Raw genomic sequence first — 19,313 nt, 5'->3', positions numbered from 1 at the left:
GATGAATTACTGTCTACTTACCAACACCTTCTTTCTGACAGTCCCTTCCACAGCGGATCTGTGCGTACCATTCTTTCAATCAATTTTTTCCATAGCATTCCCTCAGAGATGACTCTCTGCCACTCCTTACATACCAGCTCTGCTGCACAGAGTGATCTGGCATCAAGATAGGAAAGGATGTTTTCTGCTATGTGATCTAAGCCTTGCTCTACAAAGAAACAAAGGCAGTCAACACATCAATCACTTCACAACGAACTACTAAACACGTTTTACAGTACACTGAAAGATAATGCAGCTTTATTTAAGGCACTGGAGCAGATGTGATGATTTATACCATACACAGAAGCATCAGTTACAAATTAATCCCACGAGGTACACCAAAGTATCTATTTCCTCAGTCCTTTCCTGCTACTAGACTGTCCCATCTTCACAGAAAAAATGAGAGCAAACTAAGCTTCACCACTGTGCATCAGCAGCAGAAAGCATTTTGCTGCTTCTCAGCACAGAATCCTGGATGTTTTAGGCACTTAATCCATGGGGCTACACGGTCCAAGAAGCAGGTATTCCTCAATATCTGTAATACAAGGTTGTAATATTGATTCCTGCTGCCTTACGTGTAACATCAGATAACTCAACCTAGCAGAAGACAGACTCTACAGCAACAAACACAGACATCTCCAGGAGAAGCATTAGCAAAGACTGGGGGGAAAAAAAAAAAAAAGATTAAACATGGGGACCTCTTTTGTATTTCAACTCTACAATCTACAGGTGCCAAGGCCTCTCCTTAATTTTGGGTATGCACCATGCCCTGCAGCCTGGTGTAAGCAGGAGAAAGCAGTGGAAATGCATCAGACAAATTCATTATGTGGACGTGGTGCTTTAACACCTCAGGCAGTTATGCTGATTGATAGGTGGCTGCCACCAGCCTCCATGCTCAGGGAAGTTATTAGTGAAGGACTACACCAGCAGAGGAGGGTGGCTGTAGTTTCTCTGCAGCTACAGAAAAATTCAAGAGGAATAAATGTTTTAAAACAACGTCAGGTTTAACGTAGTCATATTCAATGCAGCACTTATTTGTTGTCCCAGCAGTATGGTTGTTTCTAAGAAACAGCTAAAGCCTGCTCAGGATCACCAGAAGTCAAGTACTTCTGAAATAGTGACAGCTAGTGGCTCAGCTTCTGAACCATACATGCTGGCCCGAAGTAACTCTGGTTTAGCTTCAAAGATTTCACAGCATATATAAAACAGCCATAATAACAGACAGTATCTTTGCATCTCCTCTTCACCTGCTGGGATAGCTTGTGGATGTCCCATCCCTGGAGGCACCCAAGGCCAGGCTGGTCTGGTGGTCGGTGATGACCCCCCCACGTAGCAGGGGTTGAAACTAGATGATCACTGTGGTCCTTTTCAACCCAGGCCATTCTATGATTCCGTGATTCTCCCAGCCCTGAGCACACCATGGCAGAACAGAGGTACGTGTTTGCCTGCTGACCACACAGGCTTTGATGGGTCACAGACCAAGTTCAGCACTGTGCGCGACAGAACTGTAAGCAGAACTCCACAGCTCCAACTGAGAGCTCTTGGGAAGTACTGAGATGTCACAGACACAACACCTGCATGGAGACTCTCATGCCCTAACTCCATCTGCAGCATAAGGCATGACAGCAGTAAGCCAATATGCAATAGTTAATAGTGGACTGGAGATATACTGATATTTTGGATGATCCTAACTACTAGAAGCAGCTTAAAACCATGCAGAAGCCACTTATGTAACATATTCCACTAATTCTAAAACAGCAAGCAAATTTCTCCCGTTCATATTTCAATTCCAGTGCCTCTGCTCCAACAAGTCATCACTGGTAGGTCTCCCATAAGCTCTCAACTGCTACATGAGAAACCTAAAGTAACTTCCTTTTCATAGATAACATAGGCCAGTTGGTCACACATGAAAAACAACTTTCAAAGTAGAAGATGATCATTTTTTATTTTCCACTCTCTCATCATGACCTACTTCAAAATACTGGGGAAAAAAAATGAAACTTTTTTTGTAAAGAATTAAAGTGCTCAGTAAGTCCTCCAGTGCTCTGTACACGGGCATAGCTTTCATAAATTTGAGCAGCAGTGAAAAGAAAACAACACCTGCAGCTGAAGAGCACTTGGTTCAGTTCTCCCAAACAATTCAGAGAACTACAAAAAGGCAGCTCCTACAATATTTTCAGTGCCAGTGCAACAACTGAATGGTGGCAAGGTCTAAGTAACCAGGGGTCTCCAACCCAACCACATCCAAGCCAGGGAAGTCTCTCCCAACAACAGAGCACCTCAGGGCAGCTATGAGCAGCAGCACCTCCTGCACTACCAGCAGCTTGGATTGGCACACACTGTGTCTTCCAGTCTGCTCCATCCCAACCTTGCCAGTAATTATCAACTTAAGGATTCTCAGCACTGTTTACTTAGGATACATTGAAGTTACTGTGATTTGGCAACTTTCCCAAGGATTCTCAGGGCAATGTAATCATTGCAAGGTCCTCTCTCAAAGTTAAAAGCACAAAACCACTGGGAAGCAAGTTAATAACTCTACTCACAGTGAAAAGCAAAGGACACAACTTGTGAAAGCAAGACAGCTCTGCTTAGTCAGCAGCTCTCTGATGCTGAAGGTTACAGGTGCTACCAACAGGGCACACAGCATGCAACAAAACTAACTTCAGAACAACATGGTGGTGCTCAGCAACACAAGATCAGCCTCTGTGGAGGACATAGCTGTCAGGTACAGTGTAACACTCTAATCACACAACAGTTGTCAGGGCATTCTGAAAAGGAAGAAAGTTTTCCACTTGAAGCACTGAAGTTCCCCAAGCAAACAATGCAGAGGATAATGGCAATTAACTGCTGTAACTGCAAGTGCTACCCACAGAGCAATACACCAAGGTCTGTGTACGAACTGGAAGAGCTCAGGGCTCCCACTTCATTACCCTTGCCTTTTCAGAGCACCCTCCTCTCCCTCCTCTGACCCAGTTGGTGCTCCCGCTGTTCTCCCAGCACAGGTGCCATGGTGTGGGGCTGCAGACGCATTATGATTTGCACAAGGATCTTTAGACAAGTCATTAGGCAGTAAGAAACACTAGGAAACTGCAGAACTGATAGAGCGGCCAGGATGAGGCTGCTATGTTTCAAGCTTAAAAAGGGAGGTAATCATTGATGCCAACAGAATGTCTGTAAAACAGCAGGACAAGAGCATTGACTTTCAGTGCTCTGCCATCCCAGAGCTCAACGATGCTGTCCTGTCTCTGCCATGTGAAAGATGGGTTTAATCAGCTGCAGCCTACCTGAAGAGCAGAGGCACACACAAAGCTAATCTTTTCAGATGACCTTAATTTTTCTTTATGCTAGAGGAATAACCCACTCGAGCTATGTCTGGGTTCCATAAAAGCCAGCAGCATGTGAATGATGACAGGCAAATGTTTCATCATCTGCACCTTAAAGGCATGAAAGAAATCTTTTACTAGAGCATCTGAAAGACTGCAGGTGAATGAGCAGAAGAATCAAAGCTCATCAAATAACCTAGTTGTAGCACCAGAGGAACAGCTGTCCTCAGCAGGGACGTTCTGGCTGGAGTATCACTGTGTATCTCTTGTCACAAAGATGGGACAGCAGGATCCATGCTGAACAAACCCTCCTACTGGATGCTTCTCTAATTCCAGGCCTGAGAAGTGTTAACACTGCCAGACTGGCTAAACATAAATAAAGAACAGAAAATCACCGCACAGGCATACTAACATTCACAGATGGGGCAAGTTAAATGTTTTTAGCTAATTAGTTGTAAGCAAACCCTGAGTCTGCCCTTTTTCCAACCACACACACTCAAAAAGGAAGGATATGGGACAAAGCATCCATGCTGGCACCCAACTGTTGCTGTCACCTTGCTCACAGCTCTCAGCAGTCTCTGAAATGTAAAGACCATGGACATACCAGGTGCAAAGTCTCACTTCCCAAGGCAGAACATGACAGACAATGCAGGACGTTCAAGCAATGTTCATACACACTTATACTACCATAGAAGTTTATCTGTTACTGCCATCTCCTGGCAATGAACTAAATAATTACCCCACTGCAAAGCAAGACAAGAATGCCAAGGAGCTGTAGAGTTACCAACAGTCAACCCAATAAAAAAGCCATACTGCAAAGCATCCTCTGAACTGAACAATGCACACACTGGCCTCAGCCCCTATTCTACCATACTTAGATCATCTTCCAGAAAGCACTAAATAAAACTAGGTCTGCTGTAAGCAGAACTGAAATGCCTTTAGAGTGAGGAGGGCAGTACCCCTTGCTTTCCAGCAGCAGGTTAAGCATTTTAGAATCGAGTGCAAGCAGCAAACAGCATACTCCTTTATTGGAAATCCATATGTACTATTTGAAATCCTCTGTGTAAGAACTTCAGTGTCACTTAGGCAGTTTTGGTAGTTTGATTCCCGTTGCTGTTTTGAGACTACCAAAGTGCATCAGGTTCCCAGCCACGATGGCAGGCAAACACCATGCTGGCTCTCTGTCTTATCTCTTGTGGTGCTAAGCAAAGATAGGATTGGCAGAGCCCACTACTTTCCCTACTTAAAAATGTGATCAAGGAATACAACGTGTACATTCATCAGCTTTGCTGGTCCAAGTGCTTTCAGTTTTCTTTTCCTTGTGAAATACTATTTTTTTTCAAAATGATAGTTCTCCAGATTAAATGTCATTGTGCAGAACTGATTAAGAAAAATGACAGACAAAAGCAGGAATGTTTTATAATTGTTCAGTCTTCAAACAAGTGCATTTGAAAAGGCAGTAATACTCCTCTGAAAAACAGTTGCGAAAACCTGAATCCAAATCCACCTCATGCTGCAAGTCCAGAAATGCAATCAAATTAAGTAGATAAATGCAACCTCATTAAATAAATATGATGGTTACCAGACAATAAAATCTACTTTAAGGTATTCAAAAGATGTGGTGCACTTTCCAGCAGGCAATAAAGCCAGCCAAGCTGAGGGCAAGGCATCGACCAGCTGCCAGCACACTGACCTCAAACTGCAGCCTGAAGGCCCAGCAGTCCCTCCAAAACCTGAGCTGCCCTTGAGGGAGGTGATGTGCAGCTATTTGCTGACTGCCCACGGACACTGTGAAGCTGGTGACGGCTGCTGTGCTGCTAGGAGCCACTGCCCCTGCTCCTCGGGTGAGAAGAGCAGCACACAGCACAACTCTGGCCAGCTCAGGGCCTCCTGCAGCACATGCAGAGCCCACAGTCATCTGGTTGGCACCCACGTCCTGCTCAGAATCCTGTTTTATAAAGAACGTTTCACTGTAACATAGCAAAACTTTAGGGCTGGAATGTGGTCCCTAAGGAGAGCAAGAAATCTAATTAATTTAAAATACACAGAAAGCCTTCTTTCCTAGTAAGACTTGTTTTCTGCAGGCTAGGAATGCTCTCAAGAGGGTTAATACCTGAGCACCCATCAGCAAGCAGATGCTTTAGGAACAAGGGGACCTCAGGTCTGGAGAGTTTTAAGGCAGGAAAGGTGCTTGGCTGCTTCCCATCACTTGACAGAGCCAGAACTGCTGCAGACTCCTGCGTGTGGTGCAACCCTAGTACCAAATACACATCAATTTTGCATTGAGTTAACCGAGGCTTTCATAAAAGCTAGCTGCAATCAGCTGCCACAGCTTCACAACAGCAAGAATGTCTCTACACATCCCAGTCTGTGACAGTACACTTTACACTTCAACACATACAAACTGCTTTTTATGAAGCCCATGTTTCACTGAGTTTTAAGGACCAACTGCGAATTACGAGGTAGAAACCCTCCACTAGCAGACACATAACCTTTACAATCCTGTATAATGGTTAAAAATAGATTTGTAAAGGTCAGCAATGAGTGCTTCCTGATGCTGTTAGAATACAGCAATCTCAACTTCTGTGCGTACACACAGCCTTGAAAGCTGCATGCAAAGCATGGATGCACACCTCTTTGCTTTGCTACCAAGCCTATTCTTACAGTTCTTCCTGCTTGCAAAGACATCCAGATTGACCTCACTCACATCAAAGCCATGTCAAGTGAAATTTTCATGTGGAGTTGCACAGTGGACCAGTTCGTTACACTGCAGTCAGATGGGCCTGTGAGAATCCCATCACACAACATGCAGGACTTCACCTTCAGATAACTTCAAGCCCGAAGCAGCTCCAAATCCCTGTTTTACATTAGAAGTCTGAACATTCAGTTTGAAAAGCAGTTTCCAAATTAGGGACTAAAATCTTTGAATTTTCTTCAGTAAAATGTATCCAGCATTTATTGGTGTGCTTACCTAACAGCAAACCATGTTATTCCCTCATACCTCTTTCAGAGCTTCTGCAGTTTTACAGAAGATGGTGAAAAAAGCCAGCTGTTGTTCATTAGAGGTACAAGATGAAGTTTTGGTTGAATTTCAACTGTAAGTTAAAAAAAATTAAAATCCACAGGGATTTCCAAGCTCAATGTGCAAATATCACCTTGTGTGACAACGGAACCCAAATGTGGGATGTCAGCTCTATGAGCCTGACCAACACTAGACACAAAGCAGTCCCTTGGATCGTGCAACTGCACTGACTTTGATCACTGCAGAGATGCGGGTGGGATCTGCAGGAGCTGAGGCAGCATCAGCTGTGTGCCAGGCTCATGGCAGCACGAAAGAGGCTGAGCACAGCCTGGCCTGTAGGGACAGAGCCTGCAGGCTAAACATTCTGCCACTACTTGAAGCGAAGTTCACCAGAACGATCACTTTTTCCACTGAGGCAAAGGGAAGCCAGACACCCTGTGTGTGTGAAAATCAGCAGGGACAGTAGCAAGTAGAAATGATTTCAGTTTAAAACACAGGTCTAGCTTACTTCAGAGCAGTAGAACTACCTTTTAAGAAGCAATACTGATCTTCTGTTTAACGTGATGTCATTCTAACATGGCACTGATTTCATTCATGTCAAATTAAGCTCTTGGGTAAATCTACACAGAAACACCACACATTCAAATCCAGATTCCCTCATGGCTGATGGTAAGGGAAGAATTAACGTCTCTTTCCTGCTGCTCTCATGGGAACTGATGTGTCCTACTGCACCTCAAGAAGTAACGAATGCACACCAGCAGCACAGAGCTCCCATCTAAACGCTGAAGACCCTGGATGCAGACAAAAGGCAACAAGCATCACTGTTTTCTGCAGAGGCATCTCAGACATGCATGCAGGGCAGCTCCCTGCTCAGCAGCACCACGGCACAGCACCACATGAAAACTTGGCTTCTATTGGGCATTCTGGGAAACTGTGTTTTCTACCACAGGTATCTGCAGAAAAATAACTTTTTCAAATGAATAAAAACATCACAAAGTCCCCAAGGTTTCCTCACGACATGAGGCGGCTCCTGATTCTCAGAGTGTTGTCGGCAGTGTCAAACATAAGCTAATCAAAGTAAAAAACTGAAAACAGCAAATCATCCCCAGCAAAGAGTCTCTTTTAACAATATTGCCTTTAAGAAAGGCTGACACAGAAAAATGGAACAGTTTCCAGTATTCACATCTTCACAGAATCACAGAATTGTAGGGGTTGGAAGGGACCTCTAGAGATCATTGAGACCAACCCCCCTGCCAAAGCAGGTTCCCTACACCAGGTCGCACAGATAGGCATCCAGGCGAGACTTGAATATCTCCAGGGAAGGAGACTCCACAACCTCCCTGGGCAGCCTGTTCCAGTGCTCCGTCACCTCACCATGAAGAAGTTCTTACGCACATTCGTGCGAAACTTCCTGTGCTGCAGCTGATGTCCGTTTCCCCTCGTCCTGTCTCCACGTACCACTGAAAAGAGACTGGCCTCACCGCTATGGCCGCCACACCTCAGATATTTATAAACCTGGATCAGGTCCCCTCTCAGTCGTCTTTTCTCAAGGCTAAACAGACCCAGTTCACTTAGCCTTTCTTCATAGGGGAGATGCTCCAGGCCCTTCACCATCTTTGTGGCCCTCCGCTGGACTCTTTCCAAGAGATCCCTGTCTTTTTTGTACTGGGGAGCCCAGAACTGGACACAGTACTCCAGATGAGGCCTTACCAGGGCAGAGTAGAGGGGGAGGATCACCTCCCTCGACCTGCTGGACACGCTCTTCTTAATGCACCCCAGAATGCCATCGGCCTTTTTGGCCACGAGGGCACACTGCTGGCTCATGGCCAACCTGTCGTCCACCAGGACGCCCAGGTCCCTCTCTGCAGAGCTCCTCTCCAGCAGCTCATCCCCCAGCCTGTATTGGTGCATGCAATTATTCCTCCCTAGGTGTAAGACCCTACACTTGCTTTTGTTGAACCTCATCCGGTTTCTTACTGCCCAGCTCTCCAGCCTGTCCAGGTCTCGCTGAATGGCAGCCTGAAGGCGTGTCAGCCAATCCTCCCAACTTCGTATCATCAGCAAAAAAACTTGCTGAGGGTGGCCACTATCCCCTCATCAAGGTCATTGATGAAGATGTTGAACAAGACCGGACCCAGCACAGACCCCTGGGGGACACCACTGGTTACAGGTCTCCAGCCAGACTCTGCACCACCAATGACGACCCTCTGTGCTCTGCCTGTCAGCCAGTTCTCAACCCACCTCACTGTCCACTCATTTATCCCACACTTCCTCAGCTTTGTTATAAGGATGTCGTGGGAGACAGTATCAAATGCCTTTCTAAAATCAAGGTAGATTACATCTACTGCTCTTCCCCCATCCACCCAGCATGTGAAACATGCTTCCAAACAACAAAAGTTATCAACACAAATATCTATTTGTTACATTTGTTATATACAAATGTGGTAAAAACAGCTGTCAGCAAGGAAGCTCCCAGAGATGTCTCAGCAATACAGATGCAATACAAAAGAACCATGCATCTCCATTATATCTGCCTTGACACGTAACATAAAGGCAAACAAAAGTATAATTGAAGCTCATGCTTGCACATGACGACTGTGATGGTCTATTTCACTTCATTTTTATTTTTTTTTTGTTACATCTCAGATATTCCCCTAGAGAAATCAGGAAATCAAGAGCAAAGCAAGCTGAAAGAAATGTCCACTACTGAAAGGAGAGCTCTCCAGTTAGAATGAGGAGCACCTTTCTGTGCACGTGCCTTGATAAGCCAAGTCTTCTTTTAAAAGAAATTCCATGAAATGGAGATGTGAGAGAAAAGGCAATTTCCTCCCTTTCATGGCCTCCATTCATACTTTTAAGACTTTCTTCTTTTAATAAAAAGGAAATAGAGCACATGAGATTCTGTATTATTTTGCATCCTACCCCATATTCTTCATCCTCCTACTTCATCCCTCTGGCTACTATGAATTTAATTTCAACCATGCTTGACAGAGTCAAAATCTCATTACCTCCAAAAGTTGAATTTATCCAAGTTTTGGGAAAAAATAATTTATATATATATATATAGCACTATAGAGAATAGAAACCCACAGCATCCAAGCTACAACAACCATAATATTAAAAACCAAAGTAGCAGCATTCAAAACTTAGATACCTTCTAAGGGTCAAGCTGCTGGAGGAGCCTTCCTCACCTGTCCTGGTGATTACCAGATCACCAATTTCCAGACCTTTCCATTCGTATCCCCTCTCACTGCACACAGCTGTGGTGTTCTTGGGGATAACAGCCACAGACCACTCACTGCAGGTGTCAGTCTGTGCTATTTTACTACCAGTGGCAAATAGAACACATTTTTGATCACTTATGTGATGTGTACTTCCCACTCTGAGAATGACATCCACATATTTACCTTTCAGAAAAAAATATTTCCATAAATCAATGGAAAGAAAAATCCACAATTTTCCAGGAAATTAAAAGTGAAAGATTTTGTGTACCTATTTATTAATGCTCATATTTCTCAAAGAAATGAATATCTGAAGTGTAAGAAGATATTTCATATTCAAACTGTTGACAAAGTTTTGCTCTGAGAACTGGAGGTTCTGAACAAGCAAAGAAAGGAATCAAAGCTGAACAACACACAAAAATCCCCAACTGTTTCTGCTCTTGAGTCAGCAACAAGATAAGACGAACCAGATTCATTTATCCGTGCAGGCAGCTTTTCATTCAAGATTTGGAAAACGTGCTGTTCTTCAGGATATACTACTGAAACCGCTCTTCATGGAACAACACTGGCATCCAGTGGCCAATTCAATTAATCACAGAAGCAAATGACTCAGCTGCCCTCCTGAATTTCCTCTGACTAGGAAACATCACATTATTTAAAGCAGACAGTCTACATCTGGAGGACGTTCAGAAAAGTCTGTACACATTCCAGGCATCAGAAAAACGCTCTCATCAACACGCTTTCTGTAAAATGAATATTAATTTACCTGGTAACGCAGTGATGAAGTCCCGTTGTAACATGGGCTTCAAGTAAGAGTTAATATGTCCATGCTGATAGTGACACATTCGTGAAATAAGGTGTTCCACAAATTCAACTTGATCTGATTCAGACCACTGGTCAAAATATTTAATACACAAGTCTTTTTCCTTTTCGTAGTTTCCTTCTGATGGTCTTTTTCTTGAGACAATCACAGATGAAGTTCCATTACTTATCTGTTTTGAGAAACGAAATGTCAGTACATAAAATGAACAAGAACAGCCTTCTAAGAACTCACCAATGAAGAGAATGTGAGAAGAACCAAAGACAACAATCAAACTTTCAAGCATTGTTCAAGCTATGTGCAATGCCATGCACACCACATCTGCCATAGATAAGGCCAAGTGAAAGGCCCTTCTTCCAAACCAGGAGTTATGCTGAAATTTGAATTCTCCTAGCTCTTACAATTTTAACATCAAAGACCTTACCTAGTTTGAAAAATTTCTAAAACAAGTGGTTCCTACTGCACATGCCAGTTTGCCTTTGCTGCACACTGCAGCCTGCCTCCACAAATGCTTTACAGCTCTAGCAGTTAAAATAGTACATGCTCAGTTATGTACAAAAGCTGGCTACAACTTCTCCAATTAACATAAAAACCATCAAGACCCTCCATGTCACTGTCGCACTGTTTGCCCACAAACAAGGCCCAAGAATGATGTGATGTCAAACAGCAATGCTTGTTTTGTTTCTGAAAAACAGCTCAATCAACGTTCGAGACATCCACAAAAAATAAACCCTGAGAGCTTCAGTGACAAATAAGGATGCTTCAGAACACCACTCCAGGACTTGCTACTTATCAGCAAAGAGAATCAAACGCTCATGCCAGGCTCTTCTGAGCTCTTTATGACATCAAAAAGGGCTTCTGAGGCTCTCCTAAATATTCCCAAAATAGTCCAAAGCCAACTGGTTGCAGCTCCTTTCTATGCATAAGTGTTGGATTTCTCCTTTTAAACAAAGGCCACCTGCTCTGAAAGGCTGGACATTCACACATATCCTCTGAAGCACAACTGTGTCATTTCAGGGTCAGCACAAACCACAGAATTTAAGATCTAATCATTTCTCAAGCATTGTTCATTGATGTCATCCTTCACTTGAACACTGAGCTTATTTTAGGACGATACAGTCAGCCTACATATAAGGATGATTTTGCATTGCAGACACAAGTATGTGGAAGCTTCCCAAGGAAAGCCATGGCCCACCTCTCCCCATGCACACACACCTACCTGCCATAGGGTATTTTTCTTTGGAGACTCATCTTCATTCTGATCCTCCATCACTGATGTGTTCTAGGAAAAACGGAATTAGGATTTTAATTTTCTGTTTTTCATACTCCGGCAATTCCTTGCTGTACAAGCATGATGAAAAAGCAAATTAATTGAACAGGTAAAATTAATTTTCCCAGTGAATGAAATTATCAGAGATTTCTGGCCACAAAACCTGTGTCTTGTAAACAAATTCCCCTTTTAACTGACACGTTTATCAAACCCACTTACTGTAAAGACAACTCCCCAGCCCCTCTTCAATTTCTTTGAAGGGTTTTCATGCAGCCTTTCAACGCTTTTCTCAGTGGGAAATAAACTCACTTGCATCCTACTCAGGCCAAAGTAATTAAACCTGTCAAAGCAATCAACTAGCACTTTCTGCCAAAGCAAAATCATACACATCTAGTTGGAAAAAAAAAGAAATAAATAAAATCATGATATTCTGCTTGCATGCAACAGAGTATTAACTCCTCTTTGCAGACCTAGCTCAGCACGAGAGGAGGGATCACCCTCTGCAGAACATTCCTGCAGCTTGCAGTCAGTTTGTGGCCATGGCCCCTTGGCACTCAGCAGCTTCCTTCACCCCAAGGCTCGCCCTCCATCACCACTGCTCCTCCCTGCTCCTCACCTTCCCTTTTGCTCGAGAACAACAGATGGAAGAATTTCTAGCAACATTCAGCCACAAATACTTCTTTTTAGAGGTCACTTAAATTTATAAGAATCTTTCCTTCTTTTAATTACCTGCTCACTTCTGCTGTCACTACCCAGCTGCCATTTCTTTCTGCCTGCTCACTGGTACTCCACACTTGAGCTTCCTACCAGCCTGCCCTCCCCACTGCACACTGAATAACTACCAGGTGGCCATCAAGAAAACCTGAAGGTCTTAAAACATTGCCTGTATTTTTTTTTTTATCCTTCTTCCCCTCTCTCAGCGGAAAGAGAAACAATATACTCCAGTCAAACACATGATGAAATAAGTCACACATCTCCTTTACTCTTGCATTGCTGATTATGGTTTAACTCCTTAACAACTACATTCCCAAACCAAAACATTGCTCCACATCAATAAACATTTGTCACTTCATCTCCCTATCCCTCTCTTATTAGAAGTGAAGCACACCAAAATCAGCAAACTCGAAACCAAAAATTAACAGCATTATCCCTACAGGCAAGCCCTGCTCCACCACTTGTCTCCAGGGCTGGTTCTGAAGCACACCCCGAGCCCTTTTCTGCCTTGCTGTTACATATGAAAACCACATCTCACACAGAGGGAAGATGTCATTATGAAAGCTGCCTGCTGGGTGATAGAACACTCCAGTCTGTTTGGTTATGGCACAGCAACACCAAATACAAGCCCAGGAGATGCGAGCAGGGAATCCAGAATTGGACAAAGGAGAAAAGGTACTTTTTCTATTCCCTGGATAGGTATGTACCAGTACTTCTGGGCACACAAGAACAGTAACACTGGAGAAAGAAGCCCCACTTCCCAATTATGGTTTCTGGAGAAGCACGCCCCTAGCAGCCCAGCACCAGCACAGCTGTGCCCATGAGACTCCGTGGTGCACAGCTCACTGCAGCCCTCCTGGCATCCAGCAGGTCCACGCCAGCTAGCCTGGCCCAAAAGGCAGGCATGGAATTACACTGGGCACATTTCTCAGTTTAAAAATCAAAAATATCAAAACACTACTCAAAAATTCCCCGTATGTTGTTGACAGTGCTTTCAGTTAGCACGCACCTAAGTGAGTAAGGAGCATCACAATGTCTTTTGATGTTTAAGGTTAAAAACATGCACTGATTCTATGAGCTGCCATTACCTAGGAGCCAAGAAGAGGAACTCTCAGAGTATCAAACCTTGAAGTTTCCCATTGCCGTGCCTGGCTCAGCAGAAATCCCACGTTCTATCAGTTCAGCCCAGCCTCACTTTCCTTCAATAGGTCACGGAGTGTCTGCCACTGCTTTCTTCTGCATCTTCACTGGGAAAATTCCCAGAGGTCACCGTTATCTTTTTCTGAGATGTAGGCTAAGAATAAAGCTCTAAATGCAATGTCTTTCATTCCAGGAACACACAACAGAGCAGCAATCTAACACAAAGTGTGCAAGAAAAACCAGACCAAGATGTTCAGACTTCCATGCTGTGCTACTGACTACAAAGCAAGCTCTTCTTACAGAAATTCTGCTCTGGTTCTGACGCTGCTCAGGTCAAGAGTAGCAGGCTTTCAGGGGGTGCTGTGTCCCTGGTATGCACACTGCTGTGCTGGAGCAATAGGAAGGCTGTGTTTCTTCCACCCCTCTCCACTTGTCCCTCGTCCTTCAGAGGTTCAGCACGGTTCTGCCCAAGGACAGTTGCTTGGTTCCACAGCAACTATCTGGCACACACAGCAGTGCTGCTGACTGGCACATCCATGTCCTTTTGACGTCTGGGCCACGGAGATGAGGGCAGACTGCACGGATCCACTTTTAGCTGGAAATTTAACTCTGCCTATGAGATCGTATTTAACACACAGCTATGTTAATTTAATGGTATCAACTAAAGTGTTTCTTGTCTTCTTCTATCCTAAACTTGCTTCAAATTGCTCCCTATTATAATTTCTCTTCCTAATAAATTCTTTCTACTTCTGCCCTATACAACATTTAACTTTTCTGGTTATTCCCTAGATCACGTACATCCCAACTCATATGGGATTTACACACTGTACCCAGACTAACACACCACCAAGACTTAACTGAAGAACACAAGATGCCCAGCTGGATCCTGTCCTGGTGCCCGGAAGAAGCAATCAGACAAGCCTAATTTGTCCTATATATCCACAGTACTCATCAGAAGAATTCCAGAACTCCTAGCAGCTGGTGTCACCGGTCCTCGCATGGGAAGGTCTCCAACTATTAGGCAAGAAGTGAGATAGGCATCTACAAGTTGGACACTCCTCCTTACCATGCCATTCATTCCCTGCTCTCCACCTGCATCTTGCTGCCTACCCCACCCAGCCTTGACACACAGCTACCCACTGCCCTCCTGCACAGCTTCCCAGTAGCTCCCAAGCACCAGTAACATCATCCACACCCTGTTTCCCCATGCAGCAAGCATGGGTGCAGGCAGAGAGCTCCTCCCTGCTCAGCTGTGCAGCCCTGAGCCCCTGCAGTGGGGCTGAGCAGCGCCCACAGGCAGACAGAACAGGCAGGATGTGCTACTGCCAGGATCACAGAAGCCCAGCAGCTCCTCACAATAGAAGCCGAGCTTCTGAATACTGTCAATTAATCCTGCTTGGAAGTTCATTTTTTCCAGAAATTCTTGTTAACTTACTCATAGCTCTTGCAAAATTAAAATGATATTTCAAACCAGCTGTCGTTCCTTAATTAGTCAGCCTGGAACAAGCACTCTCCATCCCCTACCAGGAAAGGCAGCAACAGAGACACAGTAACAATGGGTCTGAGCAGACATTTCACGCTGCCCTACGGTCACGCTCAGCTGAATAAAGTCACTCCATGAACAGCCCGTCTGCATTCCCACTAACAGTAAATCAGCAGCAGCAATGAAGTGCACGAACTGCTCTCCGTGCTGCAGCATCCCACGTTCCTCCTCTAGCCCTGCAAGAACTCCAAGCTTTCTTCAGCTTTTCTGCTCGCAGTGCTTCCAGTTCTTGGGATTTCCACCCTTCTGTGGGATGCAGGTGGATGTGGTGAACACGCTCAAAAGTTTCTTGGGGAGAAGAAAGAGATACTGACAAGCAACATCATTACACAAAGCTCATTTCCTTCAGAAATCTGATCCCAAGAAATTAAAAAAATAAAAACAACCATCAATGTTTCCAAAAGGGAAAAATATTGCAGGTATTACAAAACATCATAAATCACAGTGTCAATCAAGATCCTTACATACCTGGTAGCAACTACACTCTGGCATCTCTCCAGGATTTATAGTTCCACAGCTGTGTAAGTGCATGACACCAGGTACAAAAGCACCTCCATTTCCCTGCTGATGGATGCCAGCAAGGCGGGTCTCTTGCTCCCAGAACCCAAGACAAGAGGTGCACCTTTCCCAGCAGAAAGCTATCTCATCTTCTACCAGCCGTGCTAGCTACAGGCAGGTAGAGCCGAGCTCTGCACCACGTTTCTCTATCTGGGAGCGCTTTCACACACTTAATCGACTGAACAGCAGCAGCACGGTGCAGATTTGTTCTTTAACCCAGTTTTAGTTCCAGTACCGACAGAGCAATTACAGAGGTGATAGCAATAACCCTGGGAACTGGGACGAGACTCACAATCAGCTGCAGCAGCTCCCAGCCAGGCAAACAACATTGTTGAGACTCTCCAGTAACTCCTCCCTGCTGAAGGATGGATCCGTAGCTTTAGCCCAAACTAGCCAGCAGCTGTCCTACCTTGAGAAATGGAATTACAGTTTTCAGCCATAATGAAAAGTGGTGGCCAACAAGAACTTGCATTGCCCCACCGTTAGGTCAGTAATTCTAATCCAAGATCAAGTAAGTCGAGTCTTTCAAGTTCCCACTTCTGACAAAGTCCCCACTCACTGGAGGAATATTAGTTAAAACTGCAAGATGAACAAAACCGATCAAAACAGTTCTGATTTCCTTCAGCAAATCATGCCTACATTTAGCCTTACAGAAGTTGAAAAAACGACACAAGTAACTACATACATACTTGGATACTCAGAAGTCGAACACAGAGGCTGAAGCTGGCTCCCTGCAGACTCACACTGCCTTCTGAAACCAGCTCTGCCAGGCAGGGACTGGTGAAGGCACTAATTATCAGCACCCAGGGGAGGAGAGGCATCCACCACCCAGCACAATAGGACCACACCAGGAAGGGGATTAGGAAGAAAAGCAGCGAGACATCTCTAACATCTCAAAGTGGTGGGTATGTGTCTCTCACGGATTCTTGCTTTTGAAATAGCCAGGAAGCCCCAGATGGCTTAAGAGTGCTTTAAAACGAATGTAAGTCCCTCTTCAGGAAGCAATGGTCGCTATTTTCTAATCCAGGAATCTGATAAGTTATGTTTATTAGAAACATCTTGACACTTGACATCTTTTAACTACTGAGAGCCCAAACACCAAGTGAAGCAGGAGAACCACCCATCTAAACCACATAAAACACGTAGCAGCTCTTCTCACATCAAGGACAAAATCTCTTCTCATGTCCCTCCAAATCTGCAGAGGAATGCAAAATACTCTGGTGGCTCTGAATTCCAGCTCAGAAATAGGCAGCCGCTGACAAAATGTGCCTATGCTAACAACTGGAAAGACTTCTAGCCTCAAAAAAATCTCTGCAAGTATAGCCAAAGGCTATATAGGGAGGAAGCACATAAAAGATTCTTGTATCAACAGAGTAATAAAAGATTAGGAACAGTTACTGAAAGCAGAGCAACAAAGATGTTTGGCTTCACAGAGGAGACGGCCCCAGCAACACCATAGCTCCAGGTCTCAGCTCAGGATGCCTACAATAAATGGGGCCACGCACCATCTCTTTTTGTCATTTGTTGTTGTTCATTCTGATTTTCTACTTAGTGAGATAATTAAGCCATACCTGCATGAAAACAGTCCCCTGAGATGAAAAGCAGACAGTGGAGCCCACGGCCAAATAATTTGCCAAATAAAGAGATTCAAAAAATATGATGGTAGAGAAAACTCTTCATCCACATCTCAATCACTATAAAGCACTGTGAAAACAAAGCTCTAAGGGTCATCGAGTTCAACTTGAAGGGTTTCAAGTAAACTGAAAGTTAGTTCTGCTGATCACGGTCATACCTATATCTGAGACCTGTACTAATAATTTCTCGTTTCAGCTTAAACTGAACCGTTTATGTAAGCATTAGGTAACCACACACATCAGCTCAATTGCCTTCAGTCCTCCCCTAGCAGCCAGGCTCCCCAGTTGCCAGGTAGTGCAGTTATTGCTGGAAGTTCAACCGAAAATATACTTGAAATACTGAGTGCACCAAGATCTAACAGCTGAAGGCAAAATTAGAAGGAAATCCTCATACTGAAAATAAAGCATCGCTTTTATTAGCCTCTGACTAACCACAGAAAGGTTTGCAAGAAGATTCAGTACTAGCAGATACCTTAAACACAAATGGGATAACAATGGGAGAACAAACACTGGTTGGACCTCAGCTCACAGACTTAATATTCCTTTTACATACCCATTTGTACAGCTCCCAGGGGCCTGATTTTCAGGAAGCCCTGCCTGATCAGTAAGAGCTCCCAGTACCCAACAGCCCTATCTCTGCTCAAAGAAAGAAAACCTCAAGTGCTTCTGCACTTCCACCACTCTAGAACAGTTATTCTGCAGGTGAGGAAGAACACAAATGGCTACTAATAACTACAACTGTATACAACAGGTTATCCAGCTTAATCATGAATGCTCTGAGGACTGCAATTAGTACCAGTGTTCCAACTTGGCTTCTAAAGTGTCAATCTTTGCCTTACATCACTGCAAAATTCATTTGCTGTTCTTCAGTAAATACATGACTGCGTATCTCTTAACATTTAGCACAATGATCTAACATTAAGTTAACCTCAGAAGCCTTGTTCACGGAGTACTAAACCACATCGCCTGTTTTTAAAGTGAAATTCCACCGAAATAATCACAAGTTTAGAATTTGTGCTGTGATCCAGCTCCATGAAACACCAAGCAAAGGATCTGACCCCAGGGAAGGACTCAGGGCGCTGGCAGCTCCATGCAGTGGGCAGCCAGCCATGTGCAGGGCATCCTGCAGCTGCCAGCAGGGCAGTGAGCCTGGTAACGCACAGCCCAACCTGCACAGCACAACCTGCACAGCACAACTGCTGAGCAACTGAAAAAGCAAAACCACTCTGCTGGCTTTTCAAACTTTAAAATTAGCACGATACAGGCTTTCATAGAGATCAGAATCATAGAATCGTAGCTTGGTATAAAAACATAACTGACTGATTAAACTAGGAGTCAATTCAGGCTGGAACAAGAGAAAACCCTGCTACTTCTGTCCAAATTACCAGTTGTTTTCCATGCATATATTTTCACTCAATAGACATTACTAGAAAAAAAACCATATAATTACTGCAATCCCAAGAGACACCAGTGTTTCCAGCAGCAGGTGTAATTGCTAAAATTAGACAGGGAGTAGAACGCTTTTGATCTGTCAGACAATTTAAACTGCCCATGCCCTCCCCTATATATTTTTTTTATAATATGCAACAGCTTTGCACTTCTTAGGGGAGAGCTTACCTCAACAGGTACAGCAGGGATGATGTCTAAAATATTCCTTGCGTAACTGTCCCAAACACACCCTGCTCTCATTTAATTTCCTGAGTGTCTGGAGCAAAGCGTCAGTAACAAAAGCTGCCTGCATCCATCACATCTTAACACACTGTATGTGCAAGGACAGGGAGCTGAGTTGTGTAATTGTGGCTCAGATGAGTCAGCCCTGCACTGTTCTGAGCACCACGGTGCAGGCTTGCCCAACATGGACATCAGGCAAACTGCTTCCCTGCACGTAAGGATGGGAGCCCTGCAGAAGGGCAGGTGGGAGCCTGCAGCCCTTGGCTTCACACCAGCACCTACCAAGCAGCTCCTGCCCTCCAAACCCACGCATTCATTTGTGCTTTCCCTCTGACTTTTATAGCTTAACTTTGCTACG

At 44.3% G+C, this 19,313-nt stretch overlaps 1 protein-coding gene across 3 annotated transcripts in view; it reads right to left on the bottom strand.

Annotated features, from left to right (window-relative positions):
• Nucleotides 1-19,313, bottom strand: part of FBXW11 (F-box and WD repeat domain containing 11) — a 59,499-nt gene that overhangs the window by 23,286 nt on the left and 16,900 nt on the right. For all 3 annotated transcript variants that reach the window (XM_010718870.3, XM_010718868.3, XM_010718871.3), the window contains 3 exons: nucleotides 11,645-11,707; nucleotides 10,372-10,597; nucleotides 22-208 (listed from right to left, as the gene is read on the bottom strand). In XM_010718870.3, coding sequence (XP_010717172.1) covers nucleotides 22-208; nucleotides 10,372-10,597; nucleotides 11,645-11,695 — 464 coding nt within the window. In that variant the 5' untranslated portion in view covers nucleotides 11,696-11,707. The remainder of the gene's footprint in view (nucleotides 1-21; nucleotides 209-10,371; nucleotides 10,598-11,644; nucleotides 11,708-19,313) is intronic.

This window comes from Meleagris gallopavo, chromosome 15 (genome assembly GCF_000146605.3).
Source record: "Meleagris gallopavo isolate NT-WF06-2002-E0010 breed Aviagen turkey brand Nicholas breeding stock chromosome 15, Turkey_5.1, whole genome shotgun sequence".
NCBI classification, from domain to species: domain Eukaryota; kingdom Metazoa; phylum Chordata; class Aves; order Galliformes; family Phasianidae; genus Meleagris; species Meleagris gallopavo.
This window is presented reverse-complemented; position numbering and strand designations above follow the sequence as displayed.